We start from the raw sequence: 22,362 nt of genomic DNA on the forward strand, positions 1-22,362 counted from the left end.
TCCAGGCAGCCCGGCTCGCCAGTTTGGGCAAAGGAGGCCTGGGGAGCTGGTGAAAGAGCTGACCTGGGACAAAGGCACTTTTCTGTCAGACAAGCGTGCCCAGCGCCAGGCAGCCTGTTCCCACCCCCAGCCCTGGTCAGTGGCATGCAAAGCACTCGCCCGCCTCCTGATGCTCCGGGTAAAGAAGCAACAGCTGCAGGGGCCCTTTTGCTGCCTCAGGAGCTGTGACAGCACCCAGGAGCCAGGCTGGGATCTAAATTTAAACTCATACTATGTGTATTTGTACATGCGAGTGCAGGCTCCAGCCCCGACTCCCCCACCACCTCCCCCAGTGCGCAGAGGAGGCAGACTCCACAAGAAGGGAGATCCACAGCAGCTCCAGCTGGCTGGGACCTGGGAAAGGGGGGCTCGGGTGTGGGGCACCAGGGGGAGAAAAGGCTAGGGGAGAAACACCATGGAGCCTGCTTCTCCCCAGGATGACGTGAAGAAGAGGCAACAGAAGGAGAAGTCCAAGAAGCCAGTGCCGCCAGCAGCCCCCCGGCCAGCCAGGGCTCTGTTCTGCTTAACCCTGCAAAACCCGCTGCGGAAGGCATGTATCAGCATCGTGGAGTGGAAGTATCCTTCTGGCTGCGCGGGCTTGGGAGTACCCGTGTATGTGCGCCTGTGAGCAGGGGTGCTGGGGAGCCGGACCGCGTGGGCTGCAAGCAGGGGAGCTGTCAGCCCACTTCAGGCCTGTGCTGGCTGTCTCATTGGGTCTGTAAAAGGCAACGAGGTGCTCGGGGAGCCCCAGTAGAATGCATTGGCAAAGGCAAGGGCTGTGCAAACTGTGGGGCATGAATTGTGGGGGAAGCTGGGGCGGAGAAGCGGGTCAGGCCATGGGGGACCTCTGGTAGGGTGGTGCGGGGACAGGCAGGGACAGGCCAGGTGGCAAGGGACTTGTGGGAATGAACACGTTTTGTGCTGGCAGGAGCTGTGCTGGGGAGAAACAGGGGACAGCCTGCCGGGAGGAGAGAGGGTTTGGCATGTGAGGAGGGGGCACAGTGCCCATTCCAGGGTGGGGATGGGGCCAGGCAGAGGAGGAGGGCCAGGCTGGGGAGTAGGAGCTGAGGATGAAGCTGGGGACAACAGGCTGCCCCAGGGGAGAGGTTTAGGGGTGGGTAGCGAGACCATGGCGAGCTGCTTGGGATGGCTCTTTGTGTGTGTCACCACTTTCCTGATCCCGCAGCTGCTCTCTGCCCTGGTGGTGGGGGCTGGCCAGCATCCCCCAAATCCTTGCTGACACCATTGTCTTCTCAGCGCACCTTTCCCATCCCTCCCTGGCACTGCTGTCACAGGTGAAGGCTTTTGTGAGTGATACTGTTCAGAGGGACAGCATCTCTCTGTGCCTCTGGCTTAATTTAGGGGTGGGTTTTGGGTGGTTGCTTTTTGATTGGCCATCTTTTCACTGGGGCGTTATAGCTCGGAAATACCAAGATGTCATGTTTCTGCCACCTCTCCGGGAACTGTTTTAGGCCATCTATTTGGATATTGCCTTGTTCACATGTATTTTATGGAAGGGAAGAGGATGGGAGATGAAACATTTCACTTTGGCTTCAGCAAAACATTTGGGCTCAAGCGAAAGGGATGGAATTTGGGGATGTTTCCAGCAAATCCAGTTCTTCTACTCCAACTTTTCTCATTTCAGTTGCTGAACCTATCTGCATGTTCCTGGCCTTGGCAAGATCATCCCAGCTGTGACCAGGCTTTGCTCCTCTTGGAGGTGGCTTGGTCACCTAAGGGCCAAGCTCTGCCCTTAGGAAAGGCTGTTGCTGTACACGTAGTGCCGTGGGGACATCAAAACCATGCCTCTGCATTGCCAGAGATGCCATCTTATTCAAAGCCCAGAGTGCCCGTTTGGAGGCACTCAGAGCATGCTCACACCTCTGGTGGTGCTGTGCTGGCCATGGATTTTGAGCCCTTGTTCCTTCACTGCAAAGGGGCTCTCTGTCCTTTGAGGAGAGTGAGCAGAGCCAAAACTGGGGAATTCTGCTTCTCTGGCATAAGGACTGGGTTGTTCTACAAGCACATGGAAGAGAACTGTGTCTGTGTCTTAAATAGGCACTGAGTATGGAAGAAACTTGTGCATACACCCCAGTGGCGGGGGAAGAGCTGGAAATAGGACTTACATCTTCCAACATGCTCAAACACATTCCTCCTCCTGGGCCAACGCATGCCAGAGAGAGTGCGTAGCACCGTGGGGGTCTTTCCCACATTGCTGCCCTGGAAGGGGAGTGTGGAGGGGAGGGGTGGGTGTCCCACCAGGAAGGGTGCAGGTGGTTTGACCTGTGTGGGACAAATGATCCAAGGCATCGCGTTTCTCCAGCCCCTCCCTTGCACCTGGCTGTATTTATACCCAAATGCAGCTGGCTGCCCTCGTTCAGGGATCGGGGTTTGCGAGGCATGACAGGCTCATTCCAGTTCCTGCGGGTTGTTAGGGGCTTCAGGGCCAGGCAGCAGCCAAGGGGAGATTAGCTGTGACCATTTTCTGTGGGGGTACCTGGCATCTGTGTTCAGTATGGCAGTACACATTCCTGTTCCTTGGGCCCATCTCTGCTGTATAGCGTCTGCTGTCAGAACACAAAGCTGAGCCACGGGAGTGGGACAGGGTCTTTTCCAGGCAGTTGGAGAGTGGGGAGTATCACTGCACTCAGCCTAGGGTGCGTGAAAGTCAGGCTGGCTTGAGGCGGTGGGGGGGGTTTATGCTGAAGTTGCTCACATCTCAAAAAACACGTTTGTTAGTGCAAGGAAATCTGGGTATTGTGTGCTTTACAGCCAGCCCAGCAAGTTGATGGTTGTTGGGACATGTGTAGCTTTGTGGTGTCACCCCAGGTTCGTTTTGCAGCCAGAAGGACTTCAAGGCAGATCTCAAAACAGTTTATGGGGATAGACACTGGCTGTGGTCGTAAGTGTGAATGTTGGCTGGTAGGACAATGGAGAGGAGAAGGGGCTGGAGGGGAGTGTGGTGATTTATGTCACTGTTGACTTACACTGTAGGTGGGTCTGGCCCAGTGGGCAGCTGGACCAACATTTATATTTCTTCTATCTGCTTTTAGTTTCAGTGGCTTCCAGGGGTACAGGCAAGGCAAGTAGATCAGGGACAACTGAGATGTACTTGTCAAGAAACATTGGCCAGGAAACTTTGAGATTAGCATTGTGACCGAAAATGTTTCTTGTAGGTTTTTGCGTCATGCTGCACCCAGCTGTCTTCTGACAGCACAAGGCCACTAGATGAGTGGGAAAGACCCCATTGCTTTTAGGTATGTGCATAGCTGCATGATGCAGTGGCTAGGCACAAGAACTTCAGAGCTGCAGCAGGGCCTGGATGTGACCAGCATAGGGGCAGCAAAAGATGATGGCTGTCTTCTTCTGACCAGATGTCTACTGCACTCCCAGGGTACCACAGGGTGGCAGGTTTGGCCCATGCTGGGAGGAACAGAGAGTGGGGTCCCTGGGGCAAGACCCTGGCCATGGACAAAGTCCTGGAGCCAGAGTTTGAGCTCTTCCGGGGCTTCAGGAACATGATAGCTGAAGCTTGACCATGAGGTTTCAGTGGCCCAGCAGAGCAGCAACAGCAGCAGGAGTCTGGGAGTGACCAAGTGCCTGTCCTAGGGCCTTCAGGGGGAAATAGCAAACCCCATTTGTTCAGAGATGCCATAGGGCCCAAACAGCACAATTCCACCTTCTAGGGAGTGGGATGAAGCTCAGGCTGAGCGTTCCAGTTACTCCCAGCCCATGGTGCTCCTGGGGACAGTCACAGGAGCACTGCCTGCACTGGGGCACTGAGGCTGTAGGAGACCAGGGGATGTTAGCAGATGGATGTTCTGCTAGAGGAGACCCTGGCTAAGCTGTCTTGCCCCTAGATACATTCTAGTAAGGGAGACACGGCCCACCCAAGATATGCTGCTCAGCAGTGTCTTCCTCACAGACACTGAGTACAGAGAGAGCCAGGGCTGGCACACTCCGAGGCTTTGGTTAAGTGCCTACATTATGCAAGAGGGTCCTGACCCTTCAGGATGATTCACTAAAGGATGATGAGGGGGAAACTACCAGCTATCCCATCCCCTCTTGATTCCTCTACTGCAGCCTTTTAATTTGTGTCCCCTCCCCATATGTCCTGTGCCAAAGCTGCCCCTCTCCAGCAGCCATGCCCTGAGTGTCCAGGCCTTGCGTCTCATCCTGGCCCATCCCTCCCTCCCTGGGGCCCCAAGAAATGGGCAGCAACTGAGGATGTGCAGAGGGTGAAGTCTGACTGCTCTCTCTGGTTCTCTGCCCCAGTGGGAGATTGTTTCCCCATAGCCAGCGGGGTTTCCCCACACATACCCAGACAGGTGTACAGTAGGGCTGTACCTGCTTCTTCGTTCCTGTCTCCACTCCTTAACGCTTCCTCTCAGACCCTTCGAGATCATCATCCTCCTGACCATCTTTGCCAACTGTGTTGCACTGGCCATCTACCTGCCGATGCCTGAGGATGACAGCAACGTTGCCAACTCCAGCCTGGTAAGGCGCAGCCCTTCCCGCTGTCCTGCTGACCTCCTCGCTGGACAGCCAGGTCCTTGGCTTTGAGGGCTCTGCGGAGCTGGTCCCTCAGTGTGGCATGGGTGCAAGACGGTAATCCCTGTAATGGAGGCATCTGCTGCTGCCCTGTGGGGTGCAGTCAGGTGTCGTTGGTCCAGCAAGAGATGATGCAAAGTCAGAAGGAGGCAGAGTGGTGGAGAAACTGCTGCGAAATGGGTTTCCAGAGGGGCTGAAACCACCCCTAGGTTGAGATCAAACGCAGTAGATTGGTGTGTGAAGTATACAGGAGGGAAGAATTTGTGCCAAAAAAAGAACAAATTCCCTCAGATTTTTATCATGACACTTCCAAAAGGAAACATCCTGTTCCAAAAAGACTGAAATGTTTTGTTTCAGCATTTTTGGAATAAAATTTTCTGACCTTTAATTTCAAAACTGTATTTTAATTTTGGTACTTTCTATTTAAGAGGGGAAAAAAAAAATCTCTGTTAAGCAGAGAGGTTGCTCCTTTCCAATCAGTTATTCCATTTGTTTTTTCCCAGTCACTCAATTTTGCCTGGAAAAGATGTTTTGATGTCATCCAAATCAATAGTTGGCACTATTTTTAGTTTGCCACCACTTTCCACTCTTCAGATCCCCATTGTGGTTCAATCCACATTGATTTCCATTGAGACTCTGAGTTTGGTGACTGAGTCAAAGCATCTAAATACACCCTTTTTTAATGAAATGTTCTCTTCTGCGAATTTCAAGACTCCTCAGTGTTGGGGTAGGGTGTGTTGTATGCAGGTATTGCTGGCATCTTGTGACTTAAAAAAGCACCTCTCTGGTTTTTGCCTGTTCCTTAGAGGCTCTGCAGGGAGAAATATTAAAGCAGTCAAAAAATCTGAGATACAAAATACAAAGTAAGCTTTTACTTGTGCAATTTTTAGTTCTTTGAACTGCTTTTGTCTCTTTCACTCTCAAGAGGCTTTTAGTGGCACTGAAGATAGTGTTTACTTCTCATTTCCTTGGAAAAAGAAGAAAAGGGGTCACTATTGGCAATGCGTTATTACGTCTTTTAAAAATAAAACCAAGATAGGTCCACAGAGGAGGGGAATTAAAAATACCTACAGAGAGTTAATTCCTGGGGTGTTCATTCAGCCTCCTGGTGCGCTGTCTGACCAGCTTCTCTAACACCTGTGGGCTCGGGGCAGAGTTAAGCTCAAGACACTGGTTTTGGTTTCTTCTCTGGCGAAGGGGGCATAACAGGATTTTAAAAGTGCAGTTATCTCAGCTGAGTGATTAAAGAGGCAAAGCAAAAGTGGGGCAGGTTGAGCATGGAAAGCAGGAGGTGGGGACAGTGGGGATGGGGGCTTCCTGCTGGCAGGGGTTTTGGGATTTGGCTGAGACCAGGACGCCTGTGAGGGCAGAGCTGGAGAAAGCCCAGCAGCATGTGGCAGTGTGGCATGACGGGGAGGACAACCTGGCAGCAACCCGCCTCGCAGTGCTCCCGGCAGGGACTGATGCTGCCCAAGAAAGACCAACAGCCTTTCTCATTAATGGGGGGCAGGCAGTCATGTAGTGAGTAATGTCATCTATAAATGAAACTTAATCTGTTTATATTTATTGTATGTTAGATTGCTTATGCTATATCCTATTTGGGGATTTTTCAGCCTGTTGCCATGCCAACAGCCCTCTGTATCAGGAGCGTGGCAGCCCCAGGCCTCTGTTCTTTCACCCCTGCTCTGCATGTCCCTTTGTCAGTCATCTTCTGGTGGCTTTGTAGGAGCAATCCCAGTTAGGAGCTGAGCCATACCCCCATCACCTTGGGTATCGGGCTGTGCTCTGCACGGGGCCCGCAGGTGGTGCAACAAAGGTTTGTTGGAGGTGTTTCTTCCTGCAGCAGAGAGATGCTGCAATGCATTTAATCTCTCCCTGTCACTTTTTTAATTGCCTCTTTCATTGCCCAGGCCTCTCCGGAGAGGTTTAATCTTTATCTAGAGACCTTGAAATTGTTGAGGAGGCAAAATGTATGAGGGGAAACAGAGTCAGAGCAGTGAGGACATTGCCCCACATTATTTGTGGAGGCAGGATCGAGGCTCACTCTCATCAGAGCTCACTGCTAACGGGTGTGCAGGAGCCTGTCCAGCCCAAGCTTCCTTCAGAGAAGCATCCTGCAACCCAGGCACTTAATGCAGTGAAAGCCACTCTGCTTTGAACCTGGGGGTCTCCAGCAAGGAGAGTCTCAGGAAGGGAGGATCTCCTGGGAGATCTCTGCTGCCATTTTCTTCCCAGAAGGTTGGGAAACCTGGAGAGCAGCCATGCTTGTGACTCTGCCTTTCCAGGACCACCTGAGGAAGATTTGCACACAGAGTTTACGCTAGATTTAGAATTAGTCTCATGAAAGCTTTGTTAACCAGAACTCATTTTGGGGGATGAAAAAAGTGTATTTTATAACCCGTAAATCTTCTATTAATCCATTTCGCTTTATCCTGGAAGAAATACAGTTGTTTAATTTCAACGTATTTCATTATTCTTTTTAGATTAGATTTCTTCTCATCCAGAAGATTTTTTGTAATGCTGTTTTTGTCTAATTTTGTCTAAATCTAATGAAATCAAAATATTTTCTTCAACCCTCATGAAATGATTTTGACTTTTCAACTCAATCAAAAATTCATTTTTTTTATTTTCACTTTGACTTGAGTTTCCAAAATTGTCAGTGAGCTCCAAATCACTCTGTCTGTCTTTCACTAGAAGCCTTGCTCCGGGAGCACACAAGTTCAGAAATGTGTTTAGCAAGGCAGGTTACTCAAGGGGATTCAAGAAAATACAAGAAAATACAGATGTCTGCATGTGAGCTGGCTGCCTGGACTCCATTTATGGTCAACTGAGAAATAAAGGCAAATTTAGAGTAGGGTTTGTCTGCTAGGGCAGTTGGTCTCCTGTGGTTCTGATGGGTGGTGTTTGACATGCTGCATAAAGTACCTGTTTTTCCCCACTAATGGGACCCAAGGGTGACTTCTCAGAGGGATGCCACCCTTTCAGAGCATCCAAAAGCAGCTGGGCTGAGTCCCATGTGCTTTGTAAACATATCAGGTAGAGCATGGGGCCTGGTGAGTGGGGGACAGAGCTGGAGCTCAAGATGTACAGAAGACACTCTCAATAACTGCCTATGGGTAGGCACTCTGTTAGTATCACAGATAATGGCTTTATGTTTAGGTAGAACGGATGTTTAATATAAAGGAATATGCTTCCAAAAATCCCACCATTTTGGGTTGCATTGGGTTGTATCTCAGCCACAAGGGTCAGAGGACCCCTGTGTTTTAAAGCCCGAACACAGCCCCAGGCACAATTCAGTTACAGGAATGTGGGCATCTGATGTTGCTGTTGCAGGTGTCCTAGGCCTCCATCTGCTGCTCTGGAGGGGTTTGACTTGCTTGTGGGTCCTGTGTAACATCTGCCACCCCAGGACAGTCTCATGTAGCCCAGGGCATCTCCAGTAGCACTGAAAACAGCTATGTTTGGGCAGCTGACCTGTGTCTAGCAGTCCTTGAGCAGAGATTGCTGGTCCAGTGCTGGTTTTGAAGAGTGAGTATCTGCTGTCAGGTGTCTGTCTCTCTTGAGGCTGGCATGGGTCACTCACTGCAGGGAAGTCCTGATTACATGTGGCTTTCCTAGAGCCTGGGGTCACCCGTGATCTCCTGGGGTCCTCTAATAGCTGTGAGAATAGACCACACGCCTGCACATCTCCATGCACAGACTCTGTGCATGGGACTTCAGAAACTACTGTTGCTCTTTTACCCAGCATCTTGAGGGATGCACATAAAGATGCAGCTGTATGAGCTTTCCCTGCCTCAATCCTTCCCTTTGCTCTGGGATCTGGGGCTGCTGTCAAGGGCCGGCATCCTGCCCAGCCTGTGGCTTTGTGACGAGCCTGTGGCTTGGCAAGCCTGGCAGCCTCTGTGGCTCAACCTGGGGTTTTGGGTAGGCAGCTGAGCCCGGCCCCTCTGATCTCCCTGTTGCTGTCCCTTCCTGGCCCTACTCACCGGTGCTTGGCCACCCCGGGAGCCTTTTCGTATACAGCCCTGCCATCGCAAGGTTGCCTTCTTTCAAGCTCCTTCCCCCATGGACAGAGCTGGCAAGAGGATTTCACCTCCCCTTTGCACAGATCCCAGCTGTGACTTTTGCTGCCCATTGCTGGTGCACAGCTCTCACCCTCCAGTTTGGGCAGCAGAGCTGACCACTTGTCCTGTATGCCAGTAAAAATACAGTAGCTTCCAAAGCCTGCTTCATCAAGCAGGATGCCCCATGATCCCCAGCTCCACAGCACGGCTTCCTCTGAATGGACCTTGCTGACCATCTGCTCCAGCCCTGGAGAAGGGCAGATTAGCTGCAGCTCCTCTGGATTTCTCTTCCTCTAGTTAGGCTCTCCATACCCTGGGTCTGAGCCCTTGTCCATACTCTGTCCCAATCACTTTCCTGTCCATGGTTTTGCTGGCTGAGGTGGCAGCACCCAACAAAGCCTTTTCAAACCAAGCAGACCTAGGGCATCTAGTCCAGGGACAACCCTCAGGAATACCACCAAGATGTCTCACAGACACCTGACCAGACGTGGGTAGCTGGTGTGATAGGGAAGGAACATGGAGCAATGAGAAGCTCTGGACAGCGAGTGAGGGAGATGCAATGGGGAACAACTCATTATAGGGCCTGGCCCCTCCACGCTTGCATAGCTGCTGGAGAGGTTTATTGCTTTTTTGGTTCCTGTCGTTGCAGTCATGGAGTTTGTCAAGCCCAGGTCTGTCACTTGTTTATGGGAAAGGAGGAGCTGTGGCTGGGGGATATGGCAGGAAAATCACAGCATCACAGAGCAGCTGAGGGTGGAGGGACCTCTGGAGATCATCTAGTCTAACTCCCTGCTCTAAAAAATTTGTGCAAATGATTCAAAAACTCTCCCAAATTCTTTCCTGCATGTCTCACGTCTCCCCATCCCAAGTGCTCCCCGTGCTCTGACAGAGGCCACTGTGAGAAGCAGAAATGTTTCTCTCAATGTCTCTTCCCGGACATGGTTCACAGCAGCCCTGAGGGGCCTTCCTGCCCTCTACTGTGCTCTTCCCATGCTGGGTACCAGGGTTTCCCACCATGTACTCAAAGAAGCCTTCCTCTGCTCCAGCCCTCATTTTTATCTTGATTTCCAAAGGAAGGGGAGCCTATGAGATTGCTGTAACTCTGTTCCCATACATTCTTTAGCTATCCTGTCCCCTTCTCCCTCTCACATCTGCAGGGCTTGTCTCATCTACATTCAGGGGAAAGGAGAAAGACACAGAGCTACTCCATTTTGCAAAGCATGGTTGCTACAAGCCCCTGGAGGACACCCTTATAAGTGTTTTATGTTTAAAAAGCACTTATGAAAGACTTCAGCAGCACAGCTACCTGTCCTGCATGTCCTGACACAGGCAGTCCACGCATGCATCCTGGTCAACCTATTGGTGCACATACAAAAAGCATTTTTATTGGTAAGGGTGGCCAAACACTGGCACAGATTGCCCAGCGGGGTTGAGGAGTCTTTGGAGACATTAAAAACCTGCATGGACAAATTTCTGAGCAACCCACTGTAAGCTGGCCCTGCTTTGAGCAGCAAGGGCTTGGACTAGGTGATCTCCAGAGATCCCTGCCAGCCTCAAACCTCCTGTGGTCTGTGACAACTGCCTCAGCCATGGCAAGGGCCATCCCTCAGCCTACCAGTGAAGGGTGGTGTGAGACAGTGGAAGTGATGCGGGCTGGAGCTGCAGGGGGAAAGGGGAGCAGGGCCTGAGTGGGACTGAGAGGCTCTAGGGGAGGTGCAGGGGCTGATGTTGTAGGAGCAGGACCGGGAACAGAGGGCATGGAGGAAGGCAGGAGGCTGGGGACAGTTCGGAGGGGTCAGGGAGGAGTGTGAGTGCTGTGAATCCTGCTGCATGCGGATATCTTCTGCTGGGAAGCAGGGGTAACTACCCGGCTGTGTTACAGTCACAGTGTCCCCTCACCATCTGTCCCCCACTTTGGCCAGCCATGGAGGCTTTATCCAAGCCCTGCTCCCCCTGTTGCCTGGGAGGAGACACCAGGGACATGGAGCTGGGGCTCATTCTGGAGAGCCCCGCATGGCTGTAGGGGCTGGGAGCCGACATTGCTGAGCAGGCTGGAGCTGTGTCATGTTGCATTGCATTGGCATGGTGCACACTGTTATTTCTGCTGCTCTGCGGCTCATTCACCAGCCACAGGTCAGGTTACTCTGTGTCCTCTAACACGGTTGAAGCATGTGTGTTTGTAGCAGCCTGGCTCTTCATACACCAAATCCCAGCTCTGCCAGGTAGCCCTGCCACCCTTCCCAAAGCAGCCTCCCACCGTGGGTAGCCAGCTCTGAATTCTGGGGGTGATGAGAGAATGGTGGGTGGTGGTGGCTCAGAGCAGGTCCTCAGCTGCTAGAAACTGGCCAGGGCTTCAATGAAGTCAGCGGAGTTGTGCCTGTACATGGTGTGTGCCTGGCTTGCAGGGTCTGCCATGTCTCCCTCACGGCACAGGCACAGGGTGGCTGCTTGGGTCGTGAGTACACAGTCTCTGTGCTGACCTGCAACATGGGCAGCACCAGAGCTGGGGGAAGTGCAGGACTGATTTCTTCTCAAATCAGCCTGGGCACATGAAGTGGGGTCTGCACCACGTGCAGGACATGCGGTGCTTGACCTGGTATAAAGTCTGCCAGGACAGACGGGCACATGAAGTGGGGTCTGCACCATGTGCAGGACATGCGGTGTTGACCTGGTATAAAGTCTGCCAGGACAGAATATCTCTTAGCTTCTTTACGCTGGTATCCAAAGGCGGCAGTAAGTTTGCCCTGGCTCAGGACATTGCTTTGTGGCCATGTGAGTTTCATTGCCAGTAAGTGTCCTGCAGATACACCTACCACTTGGAGAATCCAGAGCGAGTTTGCCATACCTGCACCACTGAAATGCTACCCTACCTCAGACCACTGACAAAGATGCTTGTGAGATGTCTTCATAGTCAGGGGCCAGGCTTCTCTTGCTCTGCTAACATCAGCATTTGCCCACAGCTTACAGCCAGATAAGCCAGGGGAACTGGATCCACAGCTGTAGGACAGGTGATGGGGGATTCCTCCAGCCAGCACTGATGGATCACTTCATACTGCATAGAACCTTCATACTGGCCATGCCAAGACTTTTCCTTGTACTAGAGGGGTTACACCACCAGGACAGATCAGAATGATCCAGCTCTGTGTATGTGGCTGGGTCTGCAAAGCTGGTACTGTAAAGAAATTTGCAGTTACTGCCTCTCCCAGGATGGAAGGAATGTAGCCAGGTCACAGGGGGCTGCTTGCTGGCTCTCCCTTGGCCCAGATTTGAAACTTGCTGCTCACTGACTGTACATGGTGAGCAAATACTGTTGGAGCTGGCCAAAGCACCATTCATCTGGTTTGGGCTTCTCAAAGGGACCTCCAAGGAATAGCGAGTCACTTTTTGATTCTGGGCGAGGGGTTTTTAGAGGGAGATCCCTGCTAGTCAGAGACCCTGGCGTCTGATTCTGGATGTCCTGGATGAAGCAGGGCAAGAAATTAGCTTTTGCAATGCTAGGGCTCCAGGTTGGATCCTGACACTCACCAGCCTGGGCCTTGGCAGCTGCAGGGCTGCTGTAGCTTGCAGTGGGCTCCCTTATTTCTCCTCCATTTATAGCAGGGGAGATACCCCACCACACCACTGGCTGCTGGTGCAGCTCTGCAGTCCCTCTGTACCTGAAATGATCCTCATGATAATTGTGTTTACATGTCTGGGATTGCAAGGACAAGCTTTTGGACACAGTCTAGGGGGCATCTGTCACTGATAAGGGGGGGAGGCGAGCGGCATTGAGTTGCCTTAGCTAAAACCTTGAAGACAGAGCCCTGATAACACCAATAATCTCAATGCTTAAGTCTCTGCTCTTACCATTGCTGCCCTCAGATCCAACAAGGAATTGGCACTTGTATGGGTGACAGTCGTACAGGGACACTTGGCATGGCCACTGCTTTTGGACATGGTAATTGAGCAAGCAATGCTTCTGTCTGAGCCCTGGCCCTGGTTTCTTAAATGGACAGCATTTTCCATTTGGCAAGCCAGAGTGACCCTGGGAGGAAGGTGTGCTTGCAGCCTTCCCTGCTACCAATTTGGTCTGAGAGAGACATTTCCGCCTTTCTGGGTGCAATTCCCTGCAGAGCCCAAGCAGGGATGCTCCTTGCCCTTCGTAGGGTGCAGATAGAGGAGAGAGGCCATGGGAAGCCAGAAATATAAATACCCCTGTCCATCTGGCTGCTTCAGAAGGATTTTAATCTCAGTCTGGAAAGGGCCATCAGCAGCCAGGGCAGTGATTGCAGTGACAGGCAGAACCAGCTGGGCACAGGCAGCTCTTGGCCACGCTACAGGGAAAGACAAGCTATTCTGGGCCCTGCGGCTGCAGGGCTGTGCTGAGCCCCTGCAGTGGAGTGCCAGGTCCCGCCTGGGAGTGGGCGCAACACCTCTGCCCGGCAGAGCCCCCAGGCCAGTTTCTAGCAGCTCACTCTGCCAGGCAGACATCTGGCATTAGGCAGGAGGTCTTGAGCCCAAGGCCTCACTTCCCTGGGAGTCCAGGGCACAAGGGAAGCCACAGTGCAGCTGGCTTGTCCCATGGTGACTGTGTGGTGTCTCCAGGACAGACCCAGCAAGCCCTCAGCTGGAGAGGATGAGGAGAAGGTGTCAGTGCAGCCTGCAGAAGGAAGGCTATGGGAGAATGGGAAGGTGAGGCAACAGGGAGGAGAACCAGAGATGTGCAGTGCCCTGGGCCAGGCACCTTTGGGGGCTGTGTTGGGAAGCGGTGGCTTTGCTGGCATGGTTTGTATGGACAGGTACCCATAGCTCAGGGCCGTGGTCCTGGCAGCGTGCCATTGAGGGGATGCAGGGGATCATGGTGCAGGCCAGAGAGTAGCATGTGGTGGCTCAGCATACTACCCTTCCTCCCCAGGGTAGCCACAGTGCTGCCTGGTGTGTCTGGGAGCTCACAGATGGGTTGGCAGCAGGGCTGATCCAGAGACACGTGGGGGGCAGCCTGTGCATGGTGGTGACGCCAAGGGAGGTGACAGTCTGCTCTAACAGAGCATCCTCTCCTGCTTGCCTTTCCCATCTGCAGGAGAAGATCGAATACGCCTTCCTGATCTTCTTTGCCATTGAGGCGATGCTCAAGATAATTGCCTACGGGTTTCTTTTCCATACGGATGCCTATCTCCGAAACGGCTGGAACGTGCTCGACTTCTCCATCGTGTCCCTTGGGTAATGCAAGGAGGGGAAGCTGCTGGTGCTCAGCTTGTGCCAGGCTTGGTCTATAGCCCATCAGCTACATCGATTTTTCTAGTGACTGCGGTGGTTTGGGGGCAACTTGTAGACTCAGTTCACGGCCTTCTCCCATTGGCCCCTTTTTCATGCCCTGACATCCCCTGGGATCCTCCCTAACTCCTGTTTCTTCCTGTCTGACTCCTTAATGCCTCTCAGGACTCCTTGCCCTGGAAAATGGGAGTGGCATGGGGTCCTCTGGGCTTTGGCACACAGGGAGAGGGTCCACTGGGCACCAGGAGGTGGGAGGGCTGCTGGCTGCTCAGCAGCAAAGGTGGCACCCAGCAGAGGGGTGCCCAACCACGAGGGTTCCCAAGAGCTGTTTCCTGGGTCAGGCTGAGCGTGCGGTTAGTACAGTCCTGTCCCTCGCTTTCTTGCCTGCAGAGCTCTGAATCCTTAGCACAGTTTTCTTCATCGTCATGCCCTTCTCTTTCTCCCTGTCCTTCCTTCTGCTTCTCCCCCTTTCTTTCCTGCTCTGTGCCCCGGCTCTTTCAGGCTTATCACCATGACCCTGGAGCAGGTCAATGCGAAGCAGGGGGGCACTTCAGGGGGAAAAGGCGGCTTCGACGTGAAGGCCCTGCGAGCGTTTCGTGTGCTGAGACCCCTGCGCCTGGTGTCCGGAGTGCCGAGTGGGTGCTGGGCGCCCTGCCAGCGTGAAGGACTGGCGGGTGGATTGAACCGCTGTGCCTGGCCGGGGTGGGGGGCCATGGGGCAGGTTTCTTGTTGCTGCTGGGTCATGCCCAGCCACAAGGTGGGTGTGGAGGAGCCACAGGTTCTTGCTCATCCCTACAGCTTGCAGTTGTCAACACTGGGGATCTGCAGGTCGGCATATATAGACCTCCCTCCATGGCTCAGTGTCAGCACCTTTGGGTGGCCAGCGTGAAAGGGGCCAGGACCTCACTCTAGTTTCTCAGGGCAGGGATCTCCTCCCATAACTCATGTGAAAACAGCCAGGATGAGAGCAACAGAACAAATGGAGGGGCATGAAGCAGCCTCCAGCACTGCCAGGTGCCTGGCTCTGCTGGGGCCTTCCATATGGATAGTGGGTGGGGAAAGGAATTCTTGCTTCAGAGATTTCAGTCCCAACCCACCTGTGCCCCTCTTTCCTTGGCATGAGGCATTTCAGAGGCTGCTTGTCAGAGGGGCTGACAGGAATGCAAGGTGCACCCAAAGCTGTTTAGGAAGTGGTTGACCTCCTCTCCCTTCTCCTTGGTGCAGGCCTTCAGGTCGTCCTGAACTCCATCATCAAGGCCATGGTGCCCCTCCTCCACATTGCCCTGCTGGTCCTCTTCATGATCATCATCTATGCCATTGTCGGGCAAGAACTCTTCAAGGGCAAGATGCACAAGACCTGCTACTATCTTGGGACAGGTGGGGCTGTGGCAGGGGGGTGATATGGCAGAGATGTCTCTGTGTGGCTGCTGTGGGGACCACAGAGGTTCTGTGGGTAGCAGAAAGTCTGGACTTGCCAGCATCAGGCCTGGGAGTGTGGCAGGACTGAAGGATGTTTGGTACAGCACACAGCTTGGTGATGGTACGTGGTGTGAGGAGGTGGTGAAAGGGACCCCTTTTGGAAAGCTTCTGCAGGAGGCTGGGAGGTGCTGGGACCTGCTGTACTTGGCCTGACCTGCTGCTCACAGCATGGCTTTCCCCCTCAGATGTGATTGCCACGGTGGCATCAGAGAAGCCAGCCCCATGCACCAGCTCTGGCCACGGGCGACACTGCACCATCAATGGCACTGAGTGCCGAAGTGGCTGGCCGGGGCCCAACGATGGCATCACTCACTTCGATAACTTTGGCTTTGCCATGCTGACTGTCTATCAGTGCATCACCATGGAGGGCTGGACCGAAGTCCTCTACTGGGTAGGCTCCAGCAGCTTGGGCTTGGTGCCCAGTTTGGCAGAGGTCACTGCTGGTCCTGCCTGAGAGCAGGGAAGTCCCTCCAGGACACAGGACCCCGTAGCAGGGCTAGGTCTCTCCGCCAGTGAAAGACATCCTGCCCCCACCAAGCTTCATACTGTGATGCACATCCCATAGTGCACCAGGCATATCTTCTGCATCTCTGCAGGCACTGCTCAAGCTGTCCTTACTCTCCAGATAGACAGGAGGAGCTCCCACCTTTGCGAAGGGGTACACACCAGGCACAGCAATGGCTGGCTGGTGGATGCTTCTCCAGCAAAACCCTGTGTTTTGCAATCCCTGGGAGACTGTCTTGTTGAGGCTTAGGCATGGGGCTGATGTTTAAATCTGCTCCCAAAATGCTTGGGTCTGGCTTTACCTCCGCTAAAACCAGATTCACAGTCATAAGGAGACAGGGCTCAGAGTCAGGTTTATCTGCTACCATCCCAAGCACTCACTTTAGAGGAGGCAAAGCTCCCAGAGGCTGTTGAGGGGGCCCTAGGGGGAGACAGACAGCAGACTGTGTTCAGAGTGCTTCATCTGCCTCCCTCCTTGCCAGGTAAATGATGCCATTGGGAATGAATGGCCCTGGATCTACTTCGTCAGCCTTATCTTGCTTGGCTCCTTCTTTGTTCTTAACCTGGTGCTGGGGGTGCTCAGTGGGTAAGTGCCACCCTGTCCTTTCTCTTTGCCAGCAGATTAGTGAGCGTGATCAGAGTGTGGACATTGGCTGGTTTTAACTATGCAAGAAGAAAACCTGGAAAAGTTTCTGTTCCTTTTCCTCTCCTATTCCTCTCCCTTTTTGCACGCTTAGAAACCCTGAACTTTGAGTTACTTTTTGTGTTAGTGTCCATGACTGTCTGAGATTTTAGCTCAACACCTAACACAGAAATCTTTTCCCTGTAGCACAAGCAACTGTCACCAAACACAGCTTTGGAGCACAATATTAGATGTTTGTAGTGTGGCCTGCCAGCACTCACAGCAAAAGAAGCTGAGCAGGGAGCTCAAAGCAGCAGTCCTTACCCCATGGGTGTGGGTCGAGACACTCATTCTCACTGGTACCCACAGCACTGCCATCCTGTTGTGAGCACACACAATTTCCTTATGGCCAACCTAAGGAAAACACCTTTGATATGAATGCAAGGGATCCAAGAGAATTATTGTTAGTCTAATTAATGCTTCAACAGTCTCATCCAAATACAACAAAGACCTATCATCAGTCTGGTTACAATGATCATAACACTTCTGTGCCAAATGACTCAATTAGTGCTAATTCCCTTAGTAGTACAGTTAAAGCTGCTATGCACAAAATAGCTCTGGTGCAACGCTCAACCTACTATGCATTGCTGTGGTGAGGTGTCAGCATCCCGATTTTGTTGCTGGGAAGTGTTTATTGTCCTGGGGAGTGAGGGGGGCTTTTCTCCTCAGTTCTGTGTAGGCTCAGGGTCTTTTCTATACATTTCAATCCTGTGTGTGCAAGTGGATCACACTCATCATCTCTATTAGTTCACACGGTTAGTTGTACCGTAATTACTTGGATTTGTTAGTCCTCTTCTATGGCAAGAACCTTACAACTGCACAAGGTTAAAACAAATTGGGTATTATATAACTAAAACAAGCTCAAAACCACAAGACAGACCACAGGCACCTGACCCTTGCATGAAGCTGGCTGTAACAGCAGGACGAGCTGGACAATAGTCATCTGATCCTAGAGTAAGTTGGAGGCACTGCAACAGTTTCTGAAAAATTTTTGCAAATATAGCTAAAATATGCTTGAGATCAGGAAAATCCAGACAAGACCTGACAAGTCCTGAGGCTTAGTATGTCTGATTATTGTTATAATGTCTGAGACTTATTACTAACACATGGCAACACCAGACTGGCTGGGCAGCAGATCTACAGTCCTGCCAGATACCAGGAGAGAAAATAAATTAATTAAAAAAGAATGAGAAGAGTGGGACCCCCTGCATTGGCAGACCTGTCTTTTCCATGTTACCATGAAAAGAGTGTCCTGTTTACTTGCCATGTGATGAGCTCACCTTCCCGACATGGAGAGCTTGGGGCAGCTTTCTGCCCTGCAGATGAGTGAGACCCCCACTTGCTCTAATCCTTAGCAGGGCTAGAAAACTCCCACAGCCTTCTAGTGTTAGTTGGCCTGTCCAGCCACAGTGTCCTGCAGCAAGGAGCTCCCAAAGAGCAGCCAGTGGTGGGGAAGAAACCCTGCCTGCCATCAGGCAGCAGCTGATGATCCCCCATGATCTTGCATCATGGAACAGGGCCAAGAAAGAGGAAAGTCACTAGAGCAATCTAGTGGAAGCACTAGGTGGTAGGGTATTTCAGGCTTTTATCTTTCTGCAACACTGGCCTGGCACAGGGCTGTGGTACCTGACCTCCACGCCATGCCCCTCCTGAGTCTCACTCTGCTGCTTGCCTTGTCCCAGTGAGTTCACCAAAGAGCGTGAGAAGGCCAAGTCACGGGGCACATTTCAGAAGCTGCGGGAGAAGCAGCAGCTGGAGGAGGATCTGAAGGGCTACATGGACTGGATCACCCACGCAGAGGTCATGGACAGTGACCGGGCCAGGGGAGAAGGTACCAGCTCTGCTTGGTCAAAGACCCTTAGCATGAGGATTGGCTTCCTAACACTGAGCATCCTAGCGAGGCAGAGTAGAGACCTTTGGAGAAGTCACAAAGACTCGTTTTGGTTGAAAACCTATGAAACAAAATGCTTTGACTTCGGCAGAACAGTTTCCTTCCTCTTTTTTTTTCTTTCCTGAATCATTTTATTGAATCTGACCCAAATTAGTGATAACTTCGCCCTCGTGCTAAATCTCCACTTCAACCACTGTTTTTAATATTTGCGGTCTACTAGCAAGGCCTAGGTCTCCTTTGGCAAGATGCACTTGAAATGGCCATGAGCAGCCGTGAGCAGCGTGTCCACTTTTGTGTGCAGGGGCAGAGTGCAGGGTTACTAGCTCACACACTAACAGATGCATGAATTTCTTGCCATTGCTTGCCAATTTTGAGGGATTAGAAGTGGCTCAGGGAAGGAGGTGAATATACATGCATCTAGCCAAAGGCTCAGCAAGGCTGGGGGAGCTCTGCCACTGAGCCACTGTATCTGCTATGCCATCCTGCCTAGTGAAATAACTTTTGATGCCTCAAGCTGAGATGGTACATGTGTGCAAAGAGCCTTGGGAAACAGTGGAAAAGACAAAATGCCTTTTCTACATCTGTGGCCAGTGCTCTTAAAAACCTCTTGTAGTTCAGCATTTGCTCAGATCACAACTGACCCCAGTTTTCTCCGTGCTGGGAGTGTCTTGCACTGGGGGAGCCTACTTGCTGCCTACATAGGCTGCCTCTCTGGGTTGCTGCTGCTCTTGCTGCAGGGTGGGTGTTTCTGATGCCTCCTACTTGGTTTGCACCTGACACTTAAAACCTTCTGCCCAAACTCTCACTGCTGTCTCCCTGGGATGGCATTTCTTGACTTCACTTCTGATGGGGACGCGCTTCCTGATGTGCTCCTGGGAGAGGTTCCCTCCCATGTGTTCTTCCCAAGGGCTCCAAGGAAAGCCTGGGATGTCTTTCCGTCCATAGGTATGATGCCATCGGATGAAGGAGGGTCAGAGACAGAGAGCTTGTATGAAATTGAGGGCATGAACAAGTGGATTCTCTACTTGTAAGTATGCACTGGTTGAACCATCTGCTGCTCTGCATGTGGGCTTGCACAGTCTCTCGCTTGCTGGGCTGGCTGGGCCAGGCTTTCTTGTCAGCCACCGGTTTCTGGGGGAGAGCCAGGGGCTGTGTGCTCAGGAGGAGATGCAAATATTGCAGACAGCAAACAGGGAATTTTGTGCTGGTACTGGCAAAACACCCCTTCAAGGTGAACAACCTCCTCAGTTTGGGACCAGCCTCCGAGCATCCTTTCATGGCCCATGCAGCATGTCTTGTGATTTAGTAGCTGGACCTGTAGCAGCCAGCCAGGGCCTGTAGGCCAAAAGGGACCCAGAAGGTGTTTGTGTGAATGAACTGCAATGCCTGAGTGAATGCACCAAGTGCCAGGGGCAGGGTTATGTTCCTCAGCCCTTTTCAGGGAAGGCCCCTGGACAAGGGAGCAGGGATGGCTTTGCTCTGGAGTCTGCAGGCACAGCCCTGGGCTGGGCAGGACCTGCTGGCTGGCCCTGCTGACCCTTTGGCCATCTCTCCAGCCGTCAGTGGAGGCGTTGGAACCGAATGTTTCGTAGGAAGTGCAGGGATGTGGTGAAGTCGAAGTTCTTCTACTGGCTTGTCATCCTGCTGGTGGCACTGAACACCCTCTCCATTGCCTCTGAGCACCACTTCCAGCCAGAATGGCTGACACACGTGCAAGGTGAGCGAAGAGCCTGAGGCTGAGAGCAGCCTTGGACACCCTGCTGCCCTAGAGACATGCGTGAACCCTTACCGTGCATGCATAGCCACATTGGCATGGCACAGGAGCTGTTAGACACATGCACACAAACACAGCCTGCACACAAGTGTGTGTACACCATCCCCACTGCACTGTCACAAATCTGCACGTTGAACATGTGTGGTGCATACAGTTATACATGCACAGCACATATATTCTTAGGGACATGGGTCTGCATGATGAACGCACATAGAGTGTATACATTTACACCTGTACTTGCATAGTACACACAAACACACATTGCATGCACTCATGCAGTACAGCCACACATTTATGCACGCAGTCACACTACCTGCACCCTCCCACATGCAAACACAGACACACAGAGTACAGCTATGCACATGTGTACACAGCTCAGCCATACATACACACACACACACACGCGCACACAGCCCAGTACATATGCACGGACTGTATGGACTCACATGCACAGTACAGCTGCACTCTCACACGTACAAGCACACCGTTGCACCCTTCTCCTCATCTTCCTCTCCTGTGTGCTCCCTGAAAAACGGCATTTGCTGCAGCTCAGGGCTCAGTGGTGGGCAGAGAAGGGAGGTGAGCAGCACTGCCCTCCTTCCTTTCCTGCTGTGCCATGCTGAGATGAAGAGGTCCACACTCTGATGAGCTGGATCTCCCGTCCCAGACAATGCCAACCGGGTGCTGCTAGCACTCTTTGTGGCTGAGATGCTGCTGAAGATGTACGCGTTGGGCTTGCGCCAGTACTTCATGTCGCTCTTCAACCGCTTCGACTGCTTCGTGGTGTGTGCAGGGATCTTGGAGACCATCCTGGTGGAGCTTGGCACCTTGTCACCCCTGGGTATCTCTGTGCTGCGTTGCATCCGGCTCCTCCGCATCTTCAAGATCACCAGGTTGGGTGCGGGGGGCTCGCGGTCCCCAGGCATCACTGGCCTTGTCCCTGGGGAGGGCTGCAGCATGAGCAGAGCTGGTAGCTCCTGGTTGGAGGAACAAGGCCAAGCTGGGGGTTTGTCTCCAGAACATGGCCTGGGAGTGGCAAGGAGGACAGAGCAGGGCGTGCTGGAAGTCTCCTGGGGTCCCTCTCTTGCCCTAGGTTCTGGGGTGCTGTAAATGGGTGTGCTGTGGGCCAGGACTCCTGGCTTCTCTTTCTGGCAGCAACCCACTGTGTGTTCATCCCCCTTCCCCATCCTGCCTGCTGGTGCCCTGTGCAGGCAGCAAGGTGTCTTGCCTGTCACACCATGCCTGGAGTTTCATTTCCACCTCCTGGGACCTAGCTAGAGCAGTCCCAGTGCCCAGCCTGTGAGTGGTGCTGGTTCAGAGCACCCCTTGCTGGGTTGCCGGCACATCCCCCTGGGCCAGGGGTCTGTTCCCTGCACCTACCTGGTCCTGCCCATGGCCTTCCCACTCCTTCACCTCCCGCACACTCCTGTCTCTCCTCTCCCCAGGTACTGGACATCCCTGAGCAACCTGGTGGCCTCCCTGCTCAACTCGGTCCGCTCCATTGCCTCTCTGCTCCTCCTCCTCTTCCTCTTCATCATTGTTTTTGCACTGCTGGGCATGCAGCTCTTTGGGGGCAAGTTTGACTTTGAGGACATGGAAGTGCGGCGCAGCACGTTCGACAACTTCCCCCAGGCCCTCATCAGTGTCTTCCAGGTATGGGGCTCTGGGAAGTGCAGCAGGGAGCTGGAGGACAGGGTGCTGGGAATCCTGCCTGGGCCGTGGGTCTTCTGGCAAGAGCTGGGGCTTAGAGAGATGTGGGTTTGTGGGAGGTGATGTGGTTTTGAGGCAGGAGCAGGGAAATGCAATTGGGGTCACGAGCAGTAGTGCAGGTTCTGGGCTGGAGCAGGGAGGTGGGGTTTGGCCATGGGGCTTTAGGGGCTGTGAGGGTTCGGCGCTGGAGCCGGGAGGGCAGGATCGAGCTGTGGGGTTCTGCTGTGGTCTGCTGTGGGGGCTCTTGACTCCTTATTTCTGCTCTGCTCCCAGATCCTGACTGGAGAGGACTGGAATTCAATCATGTACGATGGGATCATGGCCTATGGGGGCCCGTCCTTTCCCGGCATGCTGGTCTGCATCTACTTCATCATCCTCTTCGTTTGTGGGAACTGTATCCTCTGCCTGTGAAGCC

General features: G+C 52.8%; 1 protein-coding gene across 1 annotated transcript in view; it reads left to right on the forward strand.

Annotated features, from left to right (window-relative positions):
• The first annotated feature begins 381 nt into the window (after positions 1 to 381).
• CACNA1S (calcium channel, voltage-dependent, L type, alpha 1S subunit) overlaps positions 382 to 22,362 on the forward strand; it is a 47,694-nt gene continuing 25,713 nt past the window's right edge. Inside the window, exons 1-13 of the mRNA XM_009588161.1 lie at positions 382 to 615; positions 4,431 to 4,536; positions 13,714 to 13,853; positions 14,409 to 14,542; positions 15,132 to 15,284; positions 15,572 to 15,777; positions 16,373 to 16,476; positions 18,255 to 18,403; positions 19,409 to 19,490; positions 20,020 to 20,180; positions 20,905 to 21,130; positions 21,683 to 21,890; positions 22,221 to 22,341. Coding sequence (XP_009586456.1) covers positions 455 to 615; positions 4,431 to 4,536; positions 13,714 to 13,853; positions 14,409 to 14,542; positions 15,132 to 15,284; positions 15,572 to 15,777; positions 16,373 to 16,476; positions 18,255 to 18,403; positions 19,409 to 19,490; positions 20,020 to 20,180; positions 20,905 to 21,130; positions 21,683 to 21,890; positions 22,221 to 22,341 — 1,951 coding nt within the window. The 5' untranslated portion in view covers positions 382 to 454. The remainder of the gene's footprint in view (positions 616 to 4,430; positions 4,537 to 13,713; positions 13,854 to 14,408; positions 14,543 to 15,131; positions 15,285 to 15,571; positions 15,778 to 16,372; positions 16,477 to 18,254; positions 18,404 to 19,408; positions 19,491 to 20,019; positions 20,181 to 20,904; positions 21,131 to 21,682; positions 21,891 to 22,220; positions 22,342 to 22,362) is intronic.

Source organism: Fulmarus glacialis, unplaced genomic scaffold (assembly GCF_000690835.1).
Source record: "Fulmarus glacialis isolate BGI_N327 unplaced genomic scaffold, ASM69083v1 scaffold1162, whole genome shotgun sequence".
NCBI classification, from domain to species: Eukaryota; Metazoa; Chordata; class Aves; order Procellariiformes; family Procellariidae; genus Fulmarus; species Fulmarus glacialis.